At 35.1% G+C, this 24,586-nt stretch overlaps 1 protein-coding gene across 2 annotated transcripts in view; it reads right to left on the bottom strand.

Moving 5' to 3' along the window:
• MSR1 (macrophage scavenger receptor 1) overlaps positions 1 to 24,261 on the bottom strand; it is a 66,769-nt gene extending 42,508 nt beyond the window's left edge. For both annotated transcript variants that reach the window (XM_079779637.1, XM_079779638.1), the window contains exons 1-5: positions 24,148 to 24,261; positions 15,584 to 15,690; positions 12,489 to 12,602; positions 7,061 to 7,473; positions 4,732 to 4,918 (exon numbers count right to left, since the gene is read on the bottom strand). In XM_079779637.1, the coding sequence (XP_079635763.1) occupies positions 4,732 to 4,918; positions 7,061 to 7,473; positions 12,489 to 12,602; positions 15,584 to 15,690; positions 24,148 to 24,251 (925 nt within the window). In that variant the 5' untranslated portion in view covers positions 24,252 to 24,261. The remainder of the gene's footprint in view (positions 1 to 4,731; positions 4,919 to 7,060; positions 7,474 to 12,488; positions 12,603 to 15,583; positions 15,691 to 24,147) is intronic.
• Positions 24,262 to 24,586: the final 325 nt, after the last annotated feature.

The raw sequence follows: 24,586 nt of genomic DNA, 5'->3' as shown, positions 1-24,586 counted from the left end.
GGATAGAGTATTCCAAATTTAATTGACTTCATTTTTTACATCTGTTCTTCCATTATTCCTGAGATTAGTTTTTCCTTTATAGTGGCTAAAGACACGTCAATCTATTTTTAAATTCCAATTATTAATTGCACACAAATCTCCAAATTTAAATGCAATCAATTGCTTATTCTTCTTCCTTACCATTAAATATATTTATTTGGTGCTTTTAGATGCTGGAAAAATACATTAAAATTTTCCTAAGTGAACATTATGTTATCTTTTTTCAATACTGGGACATATTTTATTTCTCTTAGCTTCCTGCCTCAGTGTTCACCAACTTTAAGTCATGTTGTCCCCCACTCTCTACCAAACTCTGTTTACCATTTTAATAATTTAGTCCTTTAAACTCTACTTACTATAATTAGCTGAGAAATGTATTAAAACATCTTTATTTCTTTTATCTTTATATAATTATTTAGCAATTGTTAATATAAAGAAAAGGACAGAAAGTAATGATACAACCCACAAATGATAAAGAACTCATTAATTGATACAATATATATCTCTGGGTTGTAGTTTAATAAATATGTATTTATAAATGTATTTTATGGCTAGATGCTATAAAGGATATAGAAATAGTCCTTCATTTTAAGGAACTTGTTGTTTCCAAGAAGACCTAACATTTCACTATAAGGTAATATGAGATACTTTTATATATGACAACTAGTAGCCCTGCGCATGAATCCGTGCACCAGTAGCTTGTGGCCACCCTCCAGTAGCTCTCTGCCCACTGCCCTGCCCTCCTGTAGCTCCCCCGCACCCCCTCTTAGCTTGCTGCCCCGCCCTCCTGTAGCTCCCTCTGCCCCCAGCTCCCCTCATAGCTTTCTGCCCTGCCCCCTCCTGTAGCTCTCCACCGCCCACTTGTAGCTTGCTGCCCCACCCTCCTGCTGATCCGTGATCTGGTCGATACGCGGTCGGTTGTTACACTTCATGGCATAACAACCATTTGAATATTACATCTTTATTATATTGGATCATATTAAGAACACTCCTGTGAAAAAATACTTATTGTTCAATATTAAGCAAAATATAAATTTCAGCAATAGTATTACTATGGTGGAACTAGAGAAGGCTTCATGTAAGAGCTCACATATTAGATGGACATGGAATGGTAGATATTTTCAGATACTAATAGAAGAGGAAAGATATTATTTCAAGTGAAAGAAAAGACCCAAGGCAGGATGTATGAAAGTATTGGGTATGTTATAATTACAGTAAAAGCAATTGAAATATTTGGGATTAAAAAGAGAAAAGGAGATCATGAGACATTAAGAAATAGTTAAGAAACACATTACAGAATACCTTCAATGCTAAAAAGAGACATATATGTCTAATGAGGAGGCCGTGAAAGGCTTTTTGTAATCTAGGTTCCCTTCAAGAACACTGCATTCTAACAAGAATGCAGAAAGGATTATAGTGTGAAAGATTGAGGCAGGAAATAATTGGGAGACTATTTCAATAGTCTGGCAGAGCAGTGATAAAAACAGTTTACACAAGCATATAAAGGATAGAACATAAGAACTAATAGCCTTGGGAGAAAGAATAAAAAACAATTAAATATTCTATCTTGGAAACTTGGAAGAATGCTATTGCCATTATAAAGTGTAACTTGACAAGATAGTACTAAAAATGAAAAGAAATAAAAGTACTAGTTTCACTTATTCATTCAATACATATATAGTTGCTCACCTACTATATATCAGGTGCTCTAACACGTGCTAGAAAAGACAGTTAAGACAAGATTCAACTTCCTGGAGCTCACATTCTATTGAAAGATATATAATAAACAAATAGCAAATGAAAGTGGAAAACAATTTCATATAGCAATAAGTACTATGAGCAACTTAAAGTAAGTAAAGATATAGAAATGGAGAGAAGCATGAGAATGAGGGGGAACTTATCTCTAAAAAGGTGATTTTGAGTGGATCCAAGAAAAAGTGGAGAGGTAAGAGAAGGACATTTCAAGACAGAGAGAGTCTAGTGCTCATTCTAGATAGCAACAAGTGAAACTAGCACTTCCTCCTTATTAACTTACACTTTTTTTAAACATATATTTTATTGATTTTTCACAGAGGAAGGGAGAAGGACAGAGAGTCAGAAACATCGATGAGAGAGAAACATCGATCAGCTGCCTCCTGCACACCCCGTACTGGGGATGTGCCCACAACCAAAGTACATGCCCTTGACCGGAATCGAACCCGGGACCCTTGAGTCCACAGGCTGACGCTCTATCCACTGAGCCAAACCGGTTTCAGCTAACTTACACTTTTTAAAAAATGCTCACATGAGAATATGTTTTTATTGCTGTGTGTGTGTGTGTGTGAGAGAGAGAGAGAGAGACAGACAGACAGACAGACAGACATGGATGTGAGAGAGAAACATTGATTGATTTCCTCCCACACACACTCTGACTGGGGACCGAATCTGCAACCTAAAGTATGTACCCTGACTAGGAATCCTTTTTGGTGTATGGGAGGACTCTCCAACCAACTGAGCCACTGGGTCAGGGCTTAACTCACACCTTTTAATGGCATTTTCATTCTTCCAGATTTCTAAGCTAGACAGAGGGAAAATTAGAAAATAAGGGCAGATAAGGAGATGGGTGCCAGACCAAGTAGAAATTTAGATTTTCTTTGGAGCATCTTAGCTTGAGAGAGGAAAGGTCTAGCAATATTTTTAAACTAGAGGCCTGATGCACGAAATCTGTGCAAGAGTAGGCCTTCCTTCCCCCGGTTGCCAGCACCAGGTTGCCTCTGGCATCTGGGACCTGGGCTTCCCTCCAGCCACAGGCAGTCACCCAGGACCGGGGCTTCCCTCACAGCCCTGGCTTCATCCAGAAGGTCGTCCAGAAGGGGGTCTGATCTAATTAGCATATCACACTTTTATTATTATAGACTAGAGGCCTGGTGCACAAAATTCATGCACTTGGGGTGGGGGGGGGCCCTCAGCCCGGCCTGCACTCTCAGACAGCGGGCCTAAGCCAGCAGGTGGACATCCATAGCACTGCCCCAAAGGCAGGAGAGGCTCCCACCACCACCACTGTGCTCACCAGTATTGAGCCCAGCTTCTGGCTGAGTGATGCTGTGGGAGCGCACTGACCACCAGGTGGCAGCTCCTGCATTGAGCATCTGCCCCCTGGTGGTCAGTGCGCATCATAGCAACTGGTCGTTCCACCATTAGGTCAATTTGCATCTTAGCCTTTTATTATATAGGATATGTTTTTATTAATTTTAGAGAGAAAGGAAGGGAGAGGGATAGAGAGATATAAATATCAATGAGAGAAATACTGATCAGCTGCCCTCTGCAATTCCCCCTACTGGGGATTGATCCAGCAACCTGGAATGTGCCCTGACCTGGAATCAAACCATGACTTCCTGGTACATGGGCCAACTCTCAACCACTGAGCACCCCAGCCAGGATAATGACATTTTTTGATAGCACTATTTTGCTCTAAATTATGTAGAATGAATTAAGAGCACAGTTAGGCCAAACAATTGGGAAGCTGATGGAGTACATCAAACTGGAGTATAGTTGCTTGAATTAGAATAGTAGCAAAGGAGATAGTAAAAATGAATTTTATTTGAAATATTGTGAGTTAACAGGACATAGATGGATTGGATGTAGGGAGTGAGAGGAAAATGTCAAAGATAGTTTCCAAGATGTCTGAGAGAGTAACAAATTGAACAATGATACAACAAACAGATAAGACTGGGAAAGCAACAGATTTGGGGGTGGATAGAGTGGGGTGCTCAAGAATCAATGATTTAGATTTGGATTTGTAAAGTTTAGGATCTTTATTTGAAATCTAAAGTGTAGTTGTCTAATTGTTAGAAAGCTGATTAATTGAAATTTTTTATTATCTATTTTAATGTAATAAAGAATACATACGTGTTTTCTATAAGTAAGCTATACTGCAGAGTAATAAAGAGAACATCCCTGCAATCCAAGAAATAGGTATCTAATCTACATTCTACCTGACTCATTCATCTACTTCCATTTCAAAGATAAATATTTAAAAAGATAATATGAACTTCGTGTGTCACATTAACCTGCATTTAAAAATAAGCTTTCTTACTGCATATGTATATATCTATAAATATACATTATTTACTTTTTCCGAATTGTGAGCATTGGAAGCAAAAATGTACTTTATATAGTCTTCTGGGACTTGTTCTTTGTGAGAGACGAACCTAAACAAAAGACTACCAAGAGGTTGAAAGTAAATATAAAAAATACTAACAATTAATTAATTAGCAACTAGTGTAAAAATATTAATTTGCAAATTCACCTTGCTTTACAAACCAATTAAAAATAAATGGACAAATTCACTTATTTTGGAGAGTTCAAAGACTTTTCTAATTAATAATACAATAGGGTAAAACATAAGAAAGAATCTGGAAGTTTTGAAAAAGAGAATTAACAAGCTTGATTTATAGACAGATAGAGAACTTTGTGCCTTACAGAAAACTTGGGATAATGACTCATTAGAACGTATCCCTTTCTATTTAAAGGATACCAGGATACTGTTACCTTACCATGTCCTAATATGATCTGAAGATTTCTTTCTATAGATATTTGTAGTAAATGTATGCTCAAAAACTATTTTAAGTCATAGGATTTTGGAGATCAAATCTCATGTGTATCATTACATTTCAATACATAATTTTCTGAAAGAAAGAGAAGTTATTTTACCTTGAATTAAAGTGATATTTTTCAGTGTCTGAGAATGTTCCCAATCTTTCAGTCTAAGATCATTAGTGATGTTGTTCAATAGTTTCACTTCTCCTTTTATTTCCTGTTCCAAAAGTGCTTGTTTTTCATTCATAGACATAATTTCTGCTGATGCATTGTGCACACGCTCCTCTAATTTACTCATCTCCTGTGAAGCATAAGCAAGCATCCACAATTTTTGTTACACCATTATTGATAAAATATGTAAGCTTAAGAAACCCTGGAAGCCAGGTTTTTAAAAAATACATATAATATTACAAGAATATTATGGAATAACACTACAAAAATTAGAGAACTATTTTAAAAGATTAATTCTTTGGTTTTGAAGCATTTCCTCTTTTGACTGAACAGCTGAATATTCACACCCTCTGCCCTGCTCCCACCTTAGTTGAATATATCTAAGGTATTCTTCTATTTCCAAATATATAGATGTCAAAACACAAATAATTTTAAAACACTTGTGATATGATTTTTAATTTATCTGAAGTAAAGCTTTTTTATACTGTACTTATAGTAAAATTTAGTATTCCAATTCTGTGAATTTGACAGATTTGAATATATAATCGTTTTATATCAGTAACAGAGTTTAATGCCATATTTCCCAGTGGAAATGAAAATTCAGGATCGCTTTTCATATTCAATACAATCTCAACTAGCATATTAACAATATCTTTTTAATTTTCATTGCCTCTGTATTTGAGATTTCATTATTATTTTTATTTTAATGGCATTTATATACCTGCATGCATATATGCATATACTAGTATAGAGAGATTGTGAACAAGTGAGATAGTACTTGTTTGATCTGGGACATGCTTTAATTTTTTACTCAATAATATATTTAATTTTTTACTCAATGATATATTTACTTATTATAATACTTAGAGGCTGCCTTATATTTAATAATTTAGTGTAAGTATACTGTATGTATTTTTCATAGTTTATTTGATTCCTATTAGAGTTTTGAGCTGTACATATTTTACAACTTTAAATAATGCTATAATGAACATCTTTTAAAAATTTTTTATTGATTTCAGAGAGGGAGAAGGAGAGATAAAAACATCAATGATGAGAAAGAATCATTGATCGGCTGCTCCCTGCATGACCCTTATTGGGGATCAAGCCCGCATCCTGGGCATGTGCCCTGACTGGGATTGGAACCATGACTTCCTGGTTCATAGGTCAATAGGTCAACGTTCAACCAGTGCACCACACTGTCTGGGCTGAACATCATTATATATATGTGTGTGTGTGTGTGTTTCTATAGGACAGCTTCCTGAAAGTGAATCTGATCCAAGTGTGTAAATATTAAATTTTTTGTTCAATACTCTCACACTGTCATCCAAACACTTGATATCATTTAAAAATCTTATTAATTGTACATTAGTGCCTACTTTTTGCACCTAAATTATTGGCATTATCAATATATTTAACTTGGCAGAGTAAAAGTAGACACAATAAATTCTTGATACTTAATTTGCTTTTCAAACTATGATAAGGTTAAATACCAAATCATAAATTTTTTTATATTTTTCTTTATTACTTTTCCTTTCAAGTATTTTCTTGGTTTTCCGTTGTGCATTGGCCTTTTCTCTTGCTGATGTACCAAACCTTTTAATCTATTTTGATAATGTTTTGTTTCTCTGTTCTACTTTTATCACAGAGTTGAGCAGTTTTGACATAGACCATGTAGTCCCAAAGCTAAATATTTATCTGACCCTTTAAAAAGAAACTTTTGATGACAATTGGTCTAGAATATATCTTGCTCTTTTGTCCTGTATATTTGATGCTATTATAATACATGTAATATATTATTCAAATTTTCATTTTTAAATTATAGTTAATTTACACATAAAAGTTATGTATACTTCCTGGGAGTGACAAAGTAACTATTTTAAACTAGATTTTTTAGGTTATCCATGTAAAGAATGAGGATTAAAAAAATGGGGGGTCTATTGTAAAATTTACAGAGTGCCCACCTCTCCAGATCTGCTAAGGTAATCTAAAAATCATAATTGGTTTAGGCAGCCACAAGAGATACTATACCAGGTTTTATTATACTAAAATACCTTGAGAGGCTATATCCAATGGAAAAATATTTTCTTTTTTGCTGGGAATCTGGAAAAGGAACTAGATTGAGACCTGGTAAGATTCTGAATGGAATCTAGGTAGGTAGGATGATGTTCAATCAGGGTTTATAATGTTTATAATGATCTCCTGTTCCTCTGAGGAGATAGGAGCTAAATGAATTCAGTGTCAGCATGTGGCCTTCCAATAGGAAAGTTCTTACCTCTTGTTGTTTAACTGTATTCTGTTGGACTTTGCCATTCAGTGTTTCAATACTGAGCTGCAAAGCAAGTAATGTGGTGTTCAGACTTATTAATGCCTTGGAGATTTCATCTATTTCACTTCCATGTTCCTGGACTGAGGAAGCCACGGTTCTCAGTTGGAGAAGAACATCATCAAATCTTTCATCAGTCATTGCACTGACATTTTGGAAACGCTCTGAATCTATGAGATTGGCTTGTGTATCTGAAATATACTGGATTCTTTTCTCCATGCTGCTCAGGTTTCCTGTGACAACTTCTCGAAATTTTATATCCTCTTCTCGGTCATTTCCTTTTCCCATGAGACTCTGAGATGAATCATTGCCATTAATTGAACCAACTGTGCAATTCTTCCTTTCCCATTTTAGGAGTTGAGCTACGTATTTAAGTAAAAATAAGCAGAGTCATGGCCTGGCTCCTTAGATGCATACCAGTATATCATCCCATTCTAACATTCTGAATGCTATCCCAAATCAGGTATTTATTTTAAATAGGCTTGTATGAACCACAGTAGGTATATTGCTGAGAAGGTGATAGTCTCCTATTCCCAATTTACTTTAGAATTTATTCCAGGATTAAGCCATTCTTTTTGAATTGCTGCTTATAAAAATCTCCTGAACCATTGCATTTGGCTTTCCCAGTAAGAGAGATTCCACAGATTATAAAGTGCATTGTACCCTACTCCTTGGGTCTGTCATTAAGATAAAATGAGATAATAGAGTAACTGAAGTTAGCATGTTGAATATATTAGTTCTTATCAAGATAAATGATGATGATAACAATAAAGTTTCTAAAGTAGAAGTATTGGTGTTATTTACTGTATAATAAATTGTTGTTTCATCTTCCTCATCCTATCATTAAGCTGGCAAAGAATTGTCATTTTCAGTTTACACAGGCCTAATTTATAGTTGGTAGAACAAAAAATTGGGCAAATAATATTCTTACTTTAAAAGGTATTATTTTTCTAAGATTAGTCTTTGTCTACTATGAAATATATATCCACAGCAAAAATTTAGAGAAGATGAATAATAAGAAAAAACTATTTACCATTAATCTCTTCCAAGTTAAATGATAACATTTTGGTGTATGTATATCAAATATGACTCTCTGTTTTCATTATCATATTATTATTACAAAAGCAAGATTATATTTTGGGGACATACAGAGCTGAGAATATGTACTTCCAAATAGACATATATTCTCTAAACAAGCTAATTATCCTTCTGAAATGATCTAAAGCAATATAATATGTTTACAGTTTCAAAAAATGAAAAGCATTAACTTTGCAGATAAAATAATATATATTTATACAAAATAAAGAAAACATTAAATATTATTTTACCACTAACCAGTGATGGTTAAGATTTTCTTGTTTTTCCATATCTCTATATATTTTTCTCCATCATTTATACCTTTTATCTACATATATATGTCCTTTATTTATATTTGTTTTATTATATAAATTTTTCCATATCTGACCATTATTAAGCAATAAAAATAATAACTTCACATAGTTTAAAATATATCTACATAATCAGCTATACCTGATCTGTCAGTTTTCTGAGTAAAGATGATATAGCAATAGTATCATCTTTATAGGTTTTTGAGAATTAAATGAAATAACACATGAAAAAACATTTAGTTTCCACCCTTAGCTTAGGGTACCTGTTATATAAATAAGACATTGTTGTTTACACAGGGTCAAGTTGCCTTATTCTGGAATCTAGCTCTACTCCTCATTATTAGCTGGATTACTCTGGGCAAGTTACTTATTTTCTCCTTGCTTAAGTCCTCACAAAGATCTAGAAATAGTAACTATCTCAACAGTGGTGCTAAGGATGAATGAGATAAGGCATATAGTATATGCACTTAAATCCCAATTTTTAGAAACACACATTATATCCTATTTTCCTAGTTACATTCTCTTTACAATTAAGGTAAATGTCACTACATTTTTATCTGATCCACAACAAAGGCCATTTTAAGTGTGCATAATTTTATAATTCTTAATTTATCAACAAGTTGGACAAAAAAAAAGTATATTTCTTACTAAGATTTTATCCCATTTATTAAATTAAGTGTGGGGAGTAATTTTTGGATTGACAGCCTCATTAATGAATTCGTCAATGCTATGCTTTATTTATTAAGCACCTACTAAGTATAAAACACTAGGAATAAGATAGACTGAAATTCAAAGTTGTCCCTTAAAATTTTCCCTTTATGGTATTTTTTTTTTTTTTTTTTTTTTTTTTTTTTTTTTTTTTTTTAGTTAGCAGTTAAGAATTCAGGTTCTGGATTAGAACTGGGTTAGCAATTCTTGCTCTTTCCTTTACAAATTGTGACCTTGGGCAAATTAAGGTGTCAATGCTTTTATTTCACTTCTATATAAATGGGGTACTACTAGTCAGTGTTCAAATAATTAAATGAGCTATTTTATGTGAAGTCTTTAGAATACAACCTGGCACATAATAAGCTTTTGGCAAGTTTCAGCTTTTTTGTTATTGTTAATATTTTGGATTCTCTGTTTGTGACTTGTGCATCTATATGCACATCATTGATAATTAGGGGCAATATATATTGTGTAATACAAAATTGGAGGAAGTTCCATATTGCAATGAGTACAGTAATCTCTGTGCTTTATTTTACTAGGCATATGGACATAATTATTCAACCATGTAATTTTACTTATACTGGAAACAATTTCTATATTATATGGGTAAAGCAACTCTTGTTCACAATATAAGAGAGACACCTGATTGAACAAAACGTCATATGACCAAATGTTTTTATTTGACATCAAGTTCAACATGGACTGATAATAAAGGTTACATTTTACTAATATATTTAAAAACAAAACCGTTTTTATTTCCCCAAATTCTGAATGAGAACTAATTTGATCCCTACGTTTTTTAAGAATGTTTAATTCTGTATCATAAATCTAGGTAAAGAACGCAAGAGTTCCTATTTTCAGATCTTCATTTATCTCACTATCATTGGAGAGATGGCATTTTTTTTTACTTTTCTATTTCACATTTAAAGGAAACAAGCTTTTAGGACTTGTGTGAAGTCCTAGGGAGAGAATTATATTTGATTCCATGGATCACATTTACTCTTTCGTGTTGGTAATACCTTTTCCTACCAAAAACCTATATTATTCTGAGCTAAAGAGTATGCAATATTTCAGTGACAATTTATATACATTAATACTGAATTATATTTGATTATCCAGAGATACTATGCTGTTCTATTAAGCCAGTGATCCAGTAGGTTCTTTAAGAAAAGATAGCATATAGAATAGATTTTAAAGTTAAGGAATATCTTTTCATGAATATGACACTTTAAATTTAAGCAGAGTTTTTATGTACAACATTTTACTTCACCCACCAACTCGTATTTGCCAAAACAAAGTGATTACTATTATTTTAGTAGGGATATATTTGATCTATAATTGTAATTTTTGGTTATCAATAGAGATATGTATTGCATTTTAGTTCCTTTTTTTGGAATATATTCTGATCTACAACTTAATTAAAATTGTAAATGGATGATCAATTGTTTATTATTCAAGAGTGATAGACATGGCAAGATCTCCCTATTCTTATGAATTTGGGTGCTAACATGAGCTTATTTGATTTGAACATTTTAAACTTCTCATCAATCTTAATAGGTACTATTATAGTTTTAGTAAACAAAACCACTTCAGATCATTCATTGTCAACCCTAAATTAAATGTGTTGACTGGATAGTATTTTCTAATAGCCCAGAGATCCTGAACTTGCTGAGAACCCTGAGTTCTTTTCAGACTTCAGTCCACATTCTGCATTGGCCTATTAGAAAGTAGTTGCACTCTTGGGTTGGCGCTACAGACCATGGTTTATATAAAGGCAATTAAATTAACCTAATCATAACTGGCTTATTGTTAATAATCCCAAACAATAAAGTACCTTTCAGTTATGTCTTTCAAACTTCAGATAAGCATGTACATAAACAGCATACAGATAACCTGAGTTCATCAGGAAGTTAGTTTCATGAGAGATAATCAGGTTCTTTTACTTAGATGGTTGTGGTTGGTTTGAGTGACTGATTGGTTTCGTTTCTTGTTGGTTTTTGTTTCTAATGGCCAAAATGGGAGTTGATCTTTATCTGGGAAAATATTTTCCTGGCTAAAATTACAGCAACTCTTTTTTGTTTTTTTATTGGTCAATCATATTTTGTGCTAAAAACCCAATTACCCTGGAAGACAGTAGGACACAGAGGTTAGGCGTCAAGTGTTGTGGGTGGGAACTGCAGCTCCACTCCTGAACACTCTCAAATTCCTTTTGTGGGTAATGAGGGTGAGTTTATGTCTACTCAGGGGTAACTGGGAAGGTGTATTTAGACAATCTGTGGAAAATTTATAGCCCAGTTCCTGAAAATAGTGAGTGCCTAAAATCGATAGCTACAGTTACAATTGTTGTTTTATTATCATTTCTTTCTTAGCATAATTTTGGCTCTGTCTTGGAATATTCCTTTACATTGCTTCTTAGCAGAGGTTTGGCCTTGTATTTAGGAGCATTTTCTCATTGAGCTGATTAGTGTGTGCACAAAAAATCTCCCAGCCTATCTCTTAGTAGATCATACACCCAGACATGTTTTCAGTCATAGAGAAAGGAGAGCTACAGGGTATATAAATGCAAATGTAAATCAAATACATAATAAATGCTTCTGAGGGGAATAATACTTACAGATTTCACTGAGTTATATGCAAGCCACCCCTGTAGAAACCCTCAGATTTATCCCCAATTTAAGTCAGACTCTCCAAAGAATTATGTACCTGGAAAACATTATGTTGAGCCCAAGTAAAGTGTTCTAATTTTTAGAGATGTTTTAAATAATGACCTTATGAAATATGTGGCCAAATAAACTGTAAAGATATTATTGAAGTGTAGGCCATTATTTTTTTAAGACTTACAGGAATATTTCTTTCTGCTCTCAATACTAGGAGTAGATCTTTACCTGAACAACTGGCTTGCTTTTATATTTTAGGCTTTGTTAATGTAAATGATCATGTTCATATTTTCACATTGGCAACTAGAATACTTACCTTGAAATTTGTGACCCACCACTAGACGTCTATAGGACTTCAGAGGATAATATATTTTTGAAATAATCCTTTTCACAGCTCTATTCTTATCTTAATATTTCATTTTCTATTTTATTTCATTGTTTCTATTTAACTTAGTAACTTTGAAGAATCTATTTTTTCATTTAATAAATTTGAGGAACACTTTGTGATATGAAGTTTACCTTATGAATCTCCCAAATACAAAAGATTGAGTGCTTCTTTTTTGCTTCTACAGTAACTAATTCACATGCTGAGCTGCTGGGTTTCAGAACTCTAGAATACTGTACCTGCCACTATCCCAAGGATAGGTATGAGAACTATAAACACAAGGAGATAAAGGGCAATCAGGGCAGCTTTGACGGACTTCAGTTTCTTTGGAAAGGCAGGGCCATTTTTAAAATCTAAAAAACAAAAGCCCAAACTGTTGTTAGAAAACTTAATCTTACTTAATTACAATCTTTATGATCTGCAGTTATATTGTAACTACGAAGCCTACTAAAATAAAAAGGGTGGGGGGGGTGGCGGGGCGGGAGATAGGTCCTTGTTTATTCAGTAGGAAGAAAAAGGGACAATCACAGCCTAAGCCAATATTGGCATCACTGTGGACATTTGATTTACTTACCCATGAACTAAGCATGCATGAAAAAGTGAGTATCTTCTACAGTTTCTACTTGTTTCATTTGGGGCCACTGGTTGATACATTTTAATATTCATACCAACATATGCAAACAATTTTATTATTGTTTCATATGAAAATATATTCTGGGTGAAAATAAAAAACCCCAAGTAACTATGTAATTATGATTTATTTTCTTATATTAAGTCAGATAAGAGAAACATTTATTTTCTATGATGATTATACTAGTACAATTTTCTTTTTATAATCCAATCTCTGTAACTTTGTATTTGGATACCTCTTATGATGTGAATAAAATGTAAAATAAGAAATAAAAAAATTCACATTTTGACTAAATTTTGAAATAAATCAATGAAGTTCATCCTCTGTATATACTAGAAAATATTAACATTTCAGTATTATTAATTTATAATAAGCAGTGATTCACATAATGGGTACTAATTATGGAAAAGATAACTTGATGTAGAAGGAATCTCAATAGAAGAGGAAGACATTTCTCAGATTAAGTTAATAAAACCACTTATTAAAATATTTTTCCTATGGCCATTGCTCTTGTTGCTCTTTTTTTTTAAAAAAAAGTAAATTTTGTTTTCGGGTTGTAAACTCCAAAATTAAAAACAAAAGTTCAGACAGTGCTCAATAATGTTCTATGAGGAAATGAAAGGAAAAGGAGAAAAATTTTAAGAAGTAAAGATAAGCCCTGGCTGGTTTGGCTCAGCAGAGGGAGCATCGGCTTGTGAACCAAAGGGTCCCAGGTTCGCTTCCAGTCAGAGCATGTACATTGACTGCAGGCTCCTCCAGGTCTGGGCCCTGGTCGGGGCTTGTGCAGGAGGCAACCAATCCATGTGTTTCTCTCACATCAATATTTCTGTCTTTCCCCCTCTCTTCTACTCTCTCTAAAAAACAATCAATGGAGATCAACTGAAGGACTTGTATGCATGCATATAAGCACAACCAACAGACACAAGACACTGGGGAGCAGGGGGGGGGGGGGGAAGAGGAGGAGGATGAGGGCAAGTGCCAGGGGATAGGGGAGGAGGAGGGTCAATGGGGAAAAAGAAAAAAAGGAGACAAATATACTACTATTTGTAATACCTTAAACATAAACTTAAATGAAAACAAACAAACAAAAAAACAATCAATGGAAAATTTTCCTTAAGTGAGGACTAACAAAACAAAACAAAAGAAATATACGAAAAATAAAATAAAGGGAAACAATAAGGAGGGATCTAAGGAAAAAGAACAACCCACAATACAAGCAGGATGGGGTATTCCATCCGCCAGATTGACTAAGCCTGAAACCCAGGAGTCATCATCTCCTTTACCTCCAATTTATAATCACAAATTATCTGTAGGCTGCCATTTAAAAACCCTCAAATGTGTGTGTTTGTTTTGTGTTTGTTTTTGTTTTGGTTATTTTGCCTTTTTTCTGTTCCCATTGACTCTGTGCTCCTTCCTCAATCTCTCAACATCTCCACCTTTAAAAGCTTTTACTGTTATCTTTTTTCCTTGTCTCACTGGTGCCTCATCCACCATCTGTTGTTAACACAGCATATAAGATCCATGTCTTGCAGTTGTGATCTGTATTTCAGGTTTTTCTATGTATGAATTCATATACGATCCTGTAACTTTGCATTTGCTGCTTCCTCTAACTGAAATATCTCTATGGCTCCTTCCCCACCCACCTCAACACCTGGTAAATGCACTTAGGGCTTAGCAGAATTAAAGCACCTCTGTCCTCACACTAAATGGACCTATCCAGATACAATCAAATACTGCTTATTTTGAAGTCTTCTGGTACCCTGCACAAACATCTGTTTCAGGACTGTTATGTGCCGAATTGTGTTTCCCAAAAAGATATTTGTTGAAAACTAATGTGAACTTATTTGGAAAAAGGGTGTTTGTAGATATGATCAAATTCAAGCGAGGCCATACTGCATTAGGGTGGGGCCTAATCCACTGATTGATGTCTTTAGGATAAGAGGGCTTGGAGACACCCTCGGAGAAGACCATGTGCAGATGGAGGCAGAGATTGCAGTGATGAAGTTACAAGCAAAGGGGCAGTACTAAATATTACCTGGAGCCACTAGAAGCTAGAAAGAGGCAAGAAATTATTCTGAGCCTAGAGCCTTCCAAGGGCGTAAGGCCTTGCTGAGACCTTGACTTAGACTTCTGGCCTTTGGAGGTGTCAGAGAATAAAGGTCTGTTGTTTTAAGGCGCCTACTTTGTGGTAATCTGTTACAGTAGCCACAGGAAACTAATACAAGCACCAACCACCTAGATGTTTCTTTTTTAATTTATCTTTATTGTTGAAAGTTATACAGATGTACCCTTTTTTTTCCCCATTGGCCCTTCTAGCCCATCTCCTCCCCCTAGGCCTTCACCACCCTATTGTCTGTGTCCATGGGTTATGCACATATGGGATATAAATTCTTTGGTTAATCTCTTCCCACCCACCCTGCCTTCCCTCCTGGTGCTACAATCACAGACATCTCCAGGACCTAGTCCAGTGGCTGGGAAATCAGATAACTCAATCTCATGGATTAATTTAATGTATTATAATGTTTCCTTACTTCAATTTCAGTTTATTTTGTATTCTCTCTCAAGATAAGGAAAGACCTGCTTATCCAATAAGTCTTATTTTAACATCCATACACATTTAGGGTAGGCTACAAGACTGATTTGACTTATCGTCAATAACTCTAAGGACAACCTCCCCGGGCGTCCCACCCTTCCTCTACTTACTCAGAGGTAACAAAGCTGTCACTGATCGAGCATCAAACTTCACAGATTCTGAACAGCTGTCAGTGTCCCCCTCTTGATCAGGAAAGCTATCCCACTGTGCCATACCTCTATCAAACACATGGAAAAACATTAATTACACATAAAATGGTTAGGACCCTTTGGCATAATGTTTCCAACTGAATTTTGGAATTAAAATTCAATTTGAGCAAGAAAACATAATTAACTAAATTTACATATCTACCATATATATATCAGTAAGTTTTAATTTTAACAGTAAGACAGACTTACATAGGACCTACTCATGTATCTTTCTACATACACATGTACATATTTCCTGTGGTCTTTTATCAGAACTTTATGAGCCAGTTTTTCTTTTGCCAAGGCATCTGTTTATCATTTTGGGCAGAAAAAAATCTAATCACTAGATTAGGAATTACAGAAAAAAGTTAGTTTTGGTTTTTCTTTTTCTTACTTGTATTTATTTACTTATTTTTCAGGACTCCTCATTATACACTGGCAGCATCATAAATATGTTTTTGTACCTTTTTTCTAAAATTACTGATTTCAGAGAGAGAGGAAGGGAGAGGGATAGAGAGACAGAAACATTGATGCCATGACCTCCTGGTTCATGGGCCTATGCTCAACTACTGAGCCACACTGGCTGGGCTATCCTTATACCTTTTAAAGCACAATCCATATTCTAAGACACAATCTATACCTATGTGTCTTGAAAATGCATCAGAATCATTTGAAAGGCTTGATTAAAAACAGATTGATGGGCTTTACCCTCAGTTTCCAATGTTTGTGGTGGAAGAGTCAAGAATTTGCAAATCCAACTAATTCTCTAGTAATGCTGCAGCTTGAAATCTGAGGATCACATTTTAAAAACATTTTCCATGAAAATAAATTATACTACTTTTTCTTGGAAACAGTTCAGTTCATTCGATGGATAAATTTATAAAATAAAATATTCTTAATAAATATTTGTTGAATAAATGATCTGATTTGTGTTTGGTCAGGTATTACAAATCAGATCATTTATTCAACAAGTATTTATTAAGAATATTTTATTTTGTAAATTTATCCATCGAATGAACTGAACTGTTGGGACAGTTGGTTGGGACAAATTCCTATTATGTACCATCACCTCATATACTGTGCAAGTCACTAGACAGCCAAAATCAAGTCACATATATTAGTTTTGTTTTGTTTTTTTATTTTTTAAACTAGAGGCCCAGTGCATGAAAATTCATGCATTGGAGGGGGGGGGTCCCTCAGCCCAGCCTGCCGCCTCTCACAGTCTGGGAGCTCTCAGGGGCGGGAGGCAACCTGGCGATCAGGGGAAGGTGACACCCCATCACACCTCTGCTGCTGCCACATCCAGCAGCGCAAGCCTCGAGGCTTGCCTGAACCTCGGGCCAGCCCTGGGCGGCTGGGGGACTGAGAGTACAGGGAGACTCTAGAGGTGGGTGGGCCCAGCCTTGCCACATGCCTGCCACCCCGGTGGGGCTGAGGGGACTGGGCACGGCCATCTTGTGGCTGTGGGTGCTGCCATCTTTGAGGGCGAGGCAGTCAATTAGCATATTCCCTCCTTGTTAGCTGTGGGCACCACCATCTTTGCAATAGCATGAGGGTCAATTAGCATATTCCCTCTTTATTAGATAGGACAAGATAGAAGTTTGGAGATAGGGGACCAAAAAAGTGTGCTTCTGCTGATAGAGAATTTCTTGGTAAGTAGGTTTTGACCTTAATTCAGATTTTTTTCCTATTTTACATTCTTATTCTTTGTATAGCTTCCTTAAACATGGACCAAATGTTGGGGCTGGGTGACTGTAGTGCACTATTAAGGTACTGCCACTCACCTGTTCCCAATAAGCATCATTTTCTTCTTGTCAGGCCCACCTGGCATCTTGCAATGGCTATATCCCACTGTAGCTCTCAAGAGAACATTTTGGTTGGGACAATTTTTTTTTTTTTTTTTGCAAACAACAGTCTTAGTTGTATTTTAAAGAGGAAAAGAAAGTAGCAAATCCAGAAAGATAATACAATGATCTGATTTTGGCCTCAATAAGTTAAAATGAATGTTATTTTTTATCCATATATGTGCTCAGAATTCCCACATGTATGTTTTCACAAATTTGCAATTTAGAACCTACAGGTCTGTTTTGGTTTAAAGGACTTTTCTTGGGAGAAAGAAAGAATTCCATTTTTTCTCCTTTTTTTTAAAAGGTGGATCTAGAATGCCAGATGCTCCATCTTAAAATATATATATATATATATACTAGAGGTCCAGGGTCCCTCAGCCCAGCCTGTGCCCTCTCGTAGTCCGGGAGCCATCAATAGGACATCCTTAGTGCTGCCTCAGAGGTGGGAGAGGCTCCTGCCACCGCCGCTGTGCTTGCCAGCCCTGAGCCCAGCTTCTGGTTGAGCAGCGCTTATCCTGTGGGATCGGGCCAAAACCAGCTCTCCAATATCCCCCCGAGGAGTGCCAGATTGCGACAGGGTGCAGGCCAGGCCAAGGGACCTCACAGGTGCACAATCGAGGACGGGGAGAGACACAGGAGGTTGGCCAGCCGGGGAGGGACTGCAGGAGGGCTCCTGGGTGTGTCCAGCCCCTCTCGTTCAGTCCCGATCAGCAGGACCCCAGCAGCAAGCTAACCTACCGGTCAGAGCATCTGCCCCCTGGTGGTCAGTGCATGTCATAGCAAGAGGTTGAGCTGCCTTAGCATATCATTAGCATATTATGCTTTGATTGGTTGAAGAGCCAACCAGTAGACTGGACACTTAGCATAATATTAGACTTTTATTATATAGGATGGTAAGTATTGGGATATTTTTCAATCAATAACTTTAAGATGGAAATACCTATTCCTTCATGTAGGCTAGTTCAACAAATTCCTATTATGTACCATCACTTCATATACTGTGCAAGTCACTAGACAGCCAAGATCAATGTGTTTAGAACATTTTCAAGCACCAAAAATCTTATGCACCAATATAAAAGGCTAAAATATATAAATTATCACCAGATAAATTACATATATATATATATATATATATATATATATATATATATATATATACAGATACACATACATACTTATACATATACATATGTCCAGCTGTGATCTTGTGATCTTATTTCTGATCCAGCTCAGAATCATTTCTTTAAATAATACAACTAGCTAAACGGTGTGTTTTCCACATCAACCTAATTTTTATTTTTCCCAGGTTTATTGGTGTTGGCATATGTCTATTTATATCATCTGTTTATTATAATCCTTTAATTCTATTTTTTATGCAGGGAGACACACATGATAAAGTCAGATGTAAAGATAAATAGAGATGCTAGCCAAGCATAGTCACTTCAACCAAAGGCCAGGGTCTATTCTAGTTCACTCTCATCCACGAGATCCATATCTGATTGCATAGCAACTCCTGACTTCCTCCTCCATTCCTTCCTTCCACTCTATTCCAATTTTTTTTTTAATTTCAGCTCAGTTTTCTCTACCCCAGCTAGGCTCCTTGGGTAGTAGAAATGGAGTTGACAATGAAAGGGGAGAATCCAAGAGATATTTAAAAAGAGAAGGAAATGAAAAAACTTGATGAGCAAGCATCAAAATATAACACTTTAACAAATACTAGGAGAAAAATATCAAACAGAAAATATGTTTCAGGAAAAAAATATGGAGAACATAAACTTGAGAACAAATACATTTAATGAGCAAGTAAAGGAAGAAGAATCAGCATTAAAGGTAAGGAAGAACCTTTGACACTATACTAGAAGAAGGCCGGGTCATGAAATAGGACAAAGAATTCCAAGGCATGTAAGAACATCCATAAGCTGCTTGCTACATGGAATTTGAGCTGTTTTGCTTCTATGGTAGAGAAGCAGATTCTTGAGAAATCAAGAAACAGTAAATGTGTAAAAATGATAGGCCTTGATTATGTAAACCAGAAATTTGGTCATGTTCATGCTCTTATATTGAGAAGAAATATTGAAGATTGCACTGAGATAGTACATCGAGGGAAGTTTTATTTTTCCTTCCTTATTCCTCCTCATCTCCCAACTTATTAACATTGGATTGTGCCAGGTCTCAGTTCTTGTTCTCTTTCTGTATTATTCATCTCCTCGGTGTTCTCACTAGCCTCACTGCTTTAAATACAAACTTGAAGGCTGGTTGATGACTCTTACATCGATGTCTGTTGCCCAGAACTCTCCTCTTAACTCCAGACCTTACTAGTATATGCAACGGTCTTACAGCATCACAACTTGGATTTCCTTATGGCCCAAACCTAGGGGTCTTCCTTATCTCATACTCCACATCCAATCTGTTGTCACCTTCCCTTCTGCCATCCTGGTTGGAGCCCCATCATCTTTCTCAACTTGTCTCTCAGCTTCACTCTTACTCTTTCCATTTATATACTTATTTATTCTCCATACCTCCTGTAGAGTGTTCCTCTGACAAAGCAAGTCAGATCATGTCACTCCACTGCTCAAAACCTGTGAACACCTTCCCATCTCACTCAGTTCCCCATTAAAACCTTACTCTCTTAGACTGACATTTCTTGAGCCTCATGTGTAAAATTACAACATATCTCTTTCACTTCCTCAAGTCCTCCCTGGCTTAATTTTTTGTGTGTTTTTCAAAAAAGTGTTTCACTATCTAACTGATGTGAAATACATTTTTCTTATTCATCATGTCTACTGTCTGTCTCCTTTCACACAAGTTAGATCTATGATTCAGGAGTGTTTATCTCTTTAGTTCAATGACCAGAAAGTTCCTTGCACTTGTTAGATTCCAATTACATACATAAATACATTATAAAAAATTTCATAAATAAATGAAAGACAGTATTTTTTGCAAGATGACTAGGTTTCATATATAGGGTTATGCCTCAAGCAAAGTTTGTATTTCACGATTGTGAAAATTTTTAAAGTTGTTTTATACATTGGAAAATGAAAAGGTTTTCTCTGAATTGTGTGTAAATAGGAAACTGAAACAAAACATTTCACCCTCAAAGTTCCCACTTTGCCTCAAACGCATTAATTAGATTTACTAGATTACTTCAGTTCTTTACTGCATTATTATTGCGATTTTTAAATAATTTTAAAGAACATATACATATGAAGTTAGCAGCCAGTTTACAATTTATGCAATCCAAATGTGCCTTTAAATGTTATTTCCAAGATTAAGAGAAAAAGTAACTTCACATAAAGTTATAATTCCAACCAAATGTCAACGCACTGACAAAGGACTGTGAAATTTTCTGAGTTTGTATAATCTATTAAAAGCATGTTCTCATGGGAAGTGAAACACATCTCTGCAATATCAGCTTTTAGTAAAGTGCGTGAAAAGTTTACAGAAGCTACCACAGAAAACCCATGTGAAAGAATTTCAATGTTAACTTGTTTGAAAACATGCCTTTTACGTTTTTCCTGTTGTTTATTTATTATAAAAACATGATAACAATGTTTGAAGTAAACTAAAGGAAAGTTTCTATCATCCTTTGTCCTAATATAAGAAAAATATACTTTCATACTTTTACATAAAATTTGAGTCTTTGTACCTAAATATCCATGTTACTTAGTTGATTCATAATGACATTATCATTTGGTCTTATATATTTCCCTTAAAATCGTATCAATATTTTATATTTCAAATTATTTTTAATTTATAATTATGGGCTACATAATAACTCATTAAATACATGAATCTTATTCATATAGTTATTTTTCTATAATGTGATTATTTTTTATTTTTCCCTTCTCCTTTGGAGGACAATATTTACTAATATAGATAATGTAAATATTTTCATAATATCTGTCTTCTTTTGAAATGTTATTTTAGGTGAGGCCACGCGACCCTGGATCCGGGTGAGGCCACGCGCCCCTGGGTCCGGGTGAGGCCACGTGCCCCTGGGTCCGGGGGAAACTAGATCCCGGGTCCGGGCGAGGCCGTGTGCCCCTGGATCCGGGTGAGGCTGGATCCCGGGCCCGGGAGAGGCCACGCGCCCCTGGGTCCGGGTGAGGCCACATGCCCCTGGGTCCGGGTGAAGCCGTGCCCCTGGGTCCGGCCGAGACCAAACCAGAGGGAGTCGGACCTGCATTACCACCATTTGTCCACCATCCAGAGCTGAGGGGTCAGTACCGACATGTACTCATAAGGAACTGGTGGACATTGATATTGGGTCTCAAAAGAACTGTTGGTCCAGAAAGAAACTCACTACAGACTGATTCATTTGCCTGTCAGCATAACTATTATTGCTCGTCGCACATTCAATTCCTATAAGTATATCTCTAGTGACACATGATTTCGCTCATCTAGGGGAAATGATGAACAACATAGACTGATGAACAAGAACAGAACCAGAAACAAGGAGGCATCGATCGGACTATCGGGCCTCAGAGGGAGGATAGGGGAGGGTGGGGGGAGGGGGGAGAGATCAACCAAAGGTCTTGTGTGCACGCATATGAACCTAACCAATGGTTAAGTTCAACAGGGGGTTGGGGCATCCATGGGGAGGGGTGTGGGAGGGGAATGGGGGGATGAGGACAAATATGTGACACCTTAATCAATAAAGAAATTAAAAAAAAAAAGAAATGTTATTTTAGGATAATTCACTGTATGTTAAAACTACCAGTTAGCAGAAAAACTATTTTAAACTTCTTGGTATCTACTGCCTAACTGTTCTTTATAAAGATCATACAAATTTACAAAGATTACAGTCAAATATAAGTATAGCAGTATTAAAACAAATTCACCACTATTCAGTAATAATATTTACTTTAGAATCATTTTGACTTTGATAAGAGTTAATACCTCATAGTGGCTTTTACTTGTATTTTTTATTATTAGTCTGTAGGAGATATTTGCATGTAACTATTTTTCTTCTTGGGTTTTGTGTATTCATATCAATTGCTTATACATCCTCAGGAGATCTTTATATAGATATGAATAAACTCTTTATATGCAATATATATTTTATGCAGGCTTCCTTCTAAGACTGTTCTCTATTCAGATTTGTCATCAAATGCTTAAGGTTAACTTTATCCCTAAGATTTGGGGTAAATAATAACTTTGTAACTTTTATTATTAATAAAAAACTTTGATTTTGCATGAAAAGTTTAAAAAATGTGTATAAAATGAAAATAACTAACATATTTGAGAAACCAATAGCTCTATACCTAAGAAATGTGTCCATAAAAGGGATTAAGGTAAGAAATGGAAACAACTATATTGTGCCTGGTACTACTGATGCTCATCCTTGGTAGTGAAGGAAAAATAGCATCATTTTAAAAAAATATAAAGTCTAGGATTCAATATTGGTTGTGCAATTTCTTAACTATGTGACCTTTGACAAATACTTTATTTTATTGCAGTTTCTGTATATATGTAAAATATGATTATAATTTAAAGATTTATTATGGGGATTTAAAATAATTTTTGTAAATTGCCTGGTACATAGACAACCATCAAAAAATAAATCACCTTTATTTTAAAATAACAATTTCTTTTTATTTTATCTTTTCTATTTTATCCTCACAGCAGCTCCATGAGGTATAGAGTAGTATTGTCTCCATTTTACAAGGCTAGAAAACCAAGACCTAAAAGTTTTGAATAACTAGTTAATGTTGTAGAACTAAGGAGTGAGGAAGCTTAGATTTGTGTGTACTTCCATAAAATCAGCTTTCTAACTATTGCATAAAACATTAGTAATCTGAGTTCTATATCTTTTTTTATCTGAGAACACTAATCCCCATTTTATGCTGTGCAAATCTTACCCATTCTTTAAGATGAATCTAAATTCTAACAAATTCATGAACATTTTTTAATAGTCCTTTCTCTCTTTGAAGTAATTTTGGCCTCTCCTATATTCCCATAGTAGTTGTCTGTACACTTTCACACTAGTCAAGGTACCCAAATTATATTATATTATGTTATGTTATATTATATTATATTATATTATATTATATTATATTATATTATATTATATCACATCACATCACATCATATTATATTATATTACTCAAGTTAAATCATAAACTTCCTGAAGATGGTAACTGTATTTTACATTTGGAATGTATATTTTCCTACGACTAGTCCAGTGAAGTGCATATATAGATACACAACCAATAGTTCCTACATGAGCATGTAAAGCTAATTAAAGATATTAAAGCCACAAGTATAATGTGAAAATTAAGGAAATGTGTCCAATTAAAGTGTTTAATCATATTTTTAATAAAGCCAATATTTTTCAATAAAATATACAGTTATATGCTCAAAATTTCTTACCAGTTTAACCTGCAAAGTATTTAGTATATTTTATGTATATATCTATGTACACACATATAGTTTCCATTCATGGAACACCTAGCACAAATTTCTATTTTTTTATTCTTGAAACAACTAAACCAAATTATTAGTGCTACAATAAAAAATCTAGAAATGATTGATTTTGTGTATATACACCTATATCTCACATATCCTATACACACACCCAGACACAGAGAAGACACATATAATTAATAGAATTTTAGAAAAATATTAAAATAAACTTACTTTACTGTTTGTCCTAAAGACGGCTGAACTGATTTATCCACTTCCCACTTTTTACAATTGAAATGTAAAATCTTTATCACATAGTATTTCAGCATCTGATACATGAAGAAAGGAAATGACACACTGAGTGTTGAAAATCTTTCTTAACAATGCAATTCAATCATACTCTCACCAAAGCACAAGTTTGCAAAATCTAAATCTGTCTTCCCATCTAGGACATTACAAAATAAAAAGAGAAGTAAGATGAAAAAGAAACAGGGGTTATTATAATAGGGAACAGAATATATGGCAGGTTAATTCTCCCTTTGTATGATGTGTATGCCTTCTATAAATTTCTATTCTCTATTATCTTCTACTAGAGGCCAGGTGCACAAATTCATGCACCAGTGGGGCCCCTCAGCCTGACCTGTGAGATTGGGCTGAAACCGGCTCTCTGACA

The sequence above is a fragment of the Cnephaeus nilssonii genome, assembly GCF_951640355.1.
Source record: "Cnephaeus nilssonii genome assembly, chromosome: 8".
Taxonomy (NCBI): Eukaryota; Metazoa; Chordata; class Mammalia; order Chiroptera; family Vespertilionidae; genus Cnephaeus; species Cnephaeus nilssonii.
Note: the sequence above shows the minus strand (reverse complement) of the source record. Positions and strands in the feature narration are given on the sequence as shown.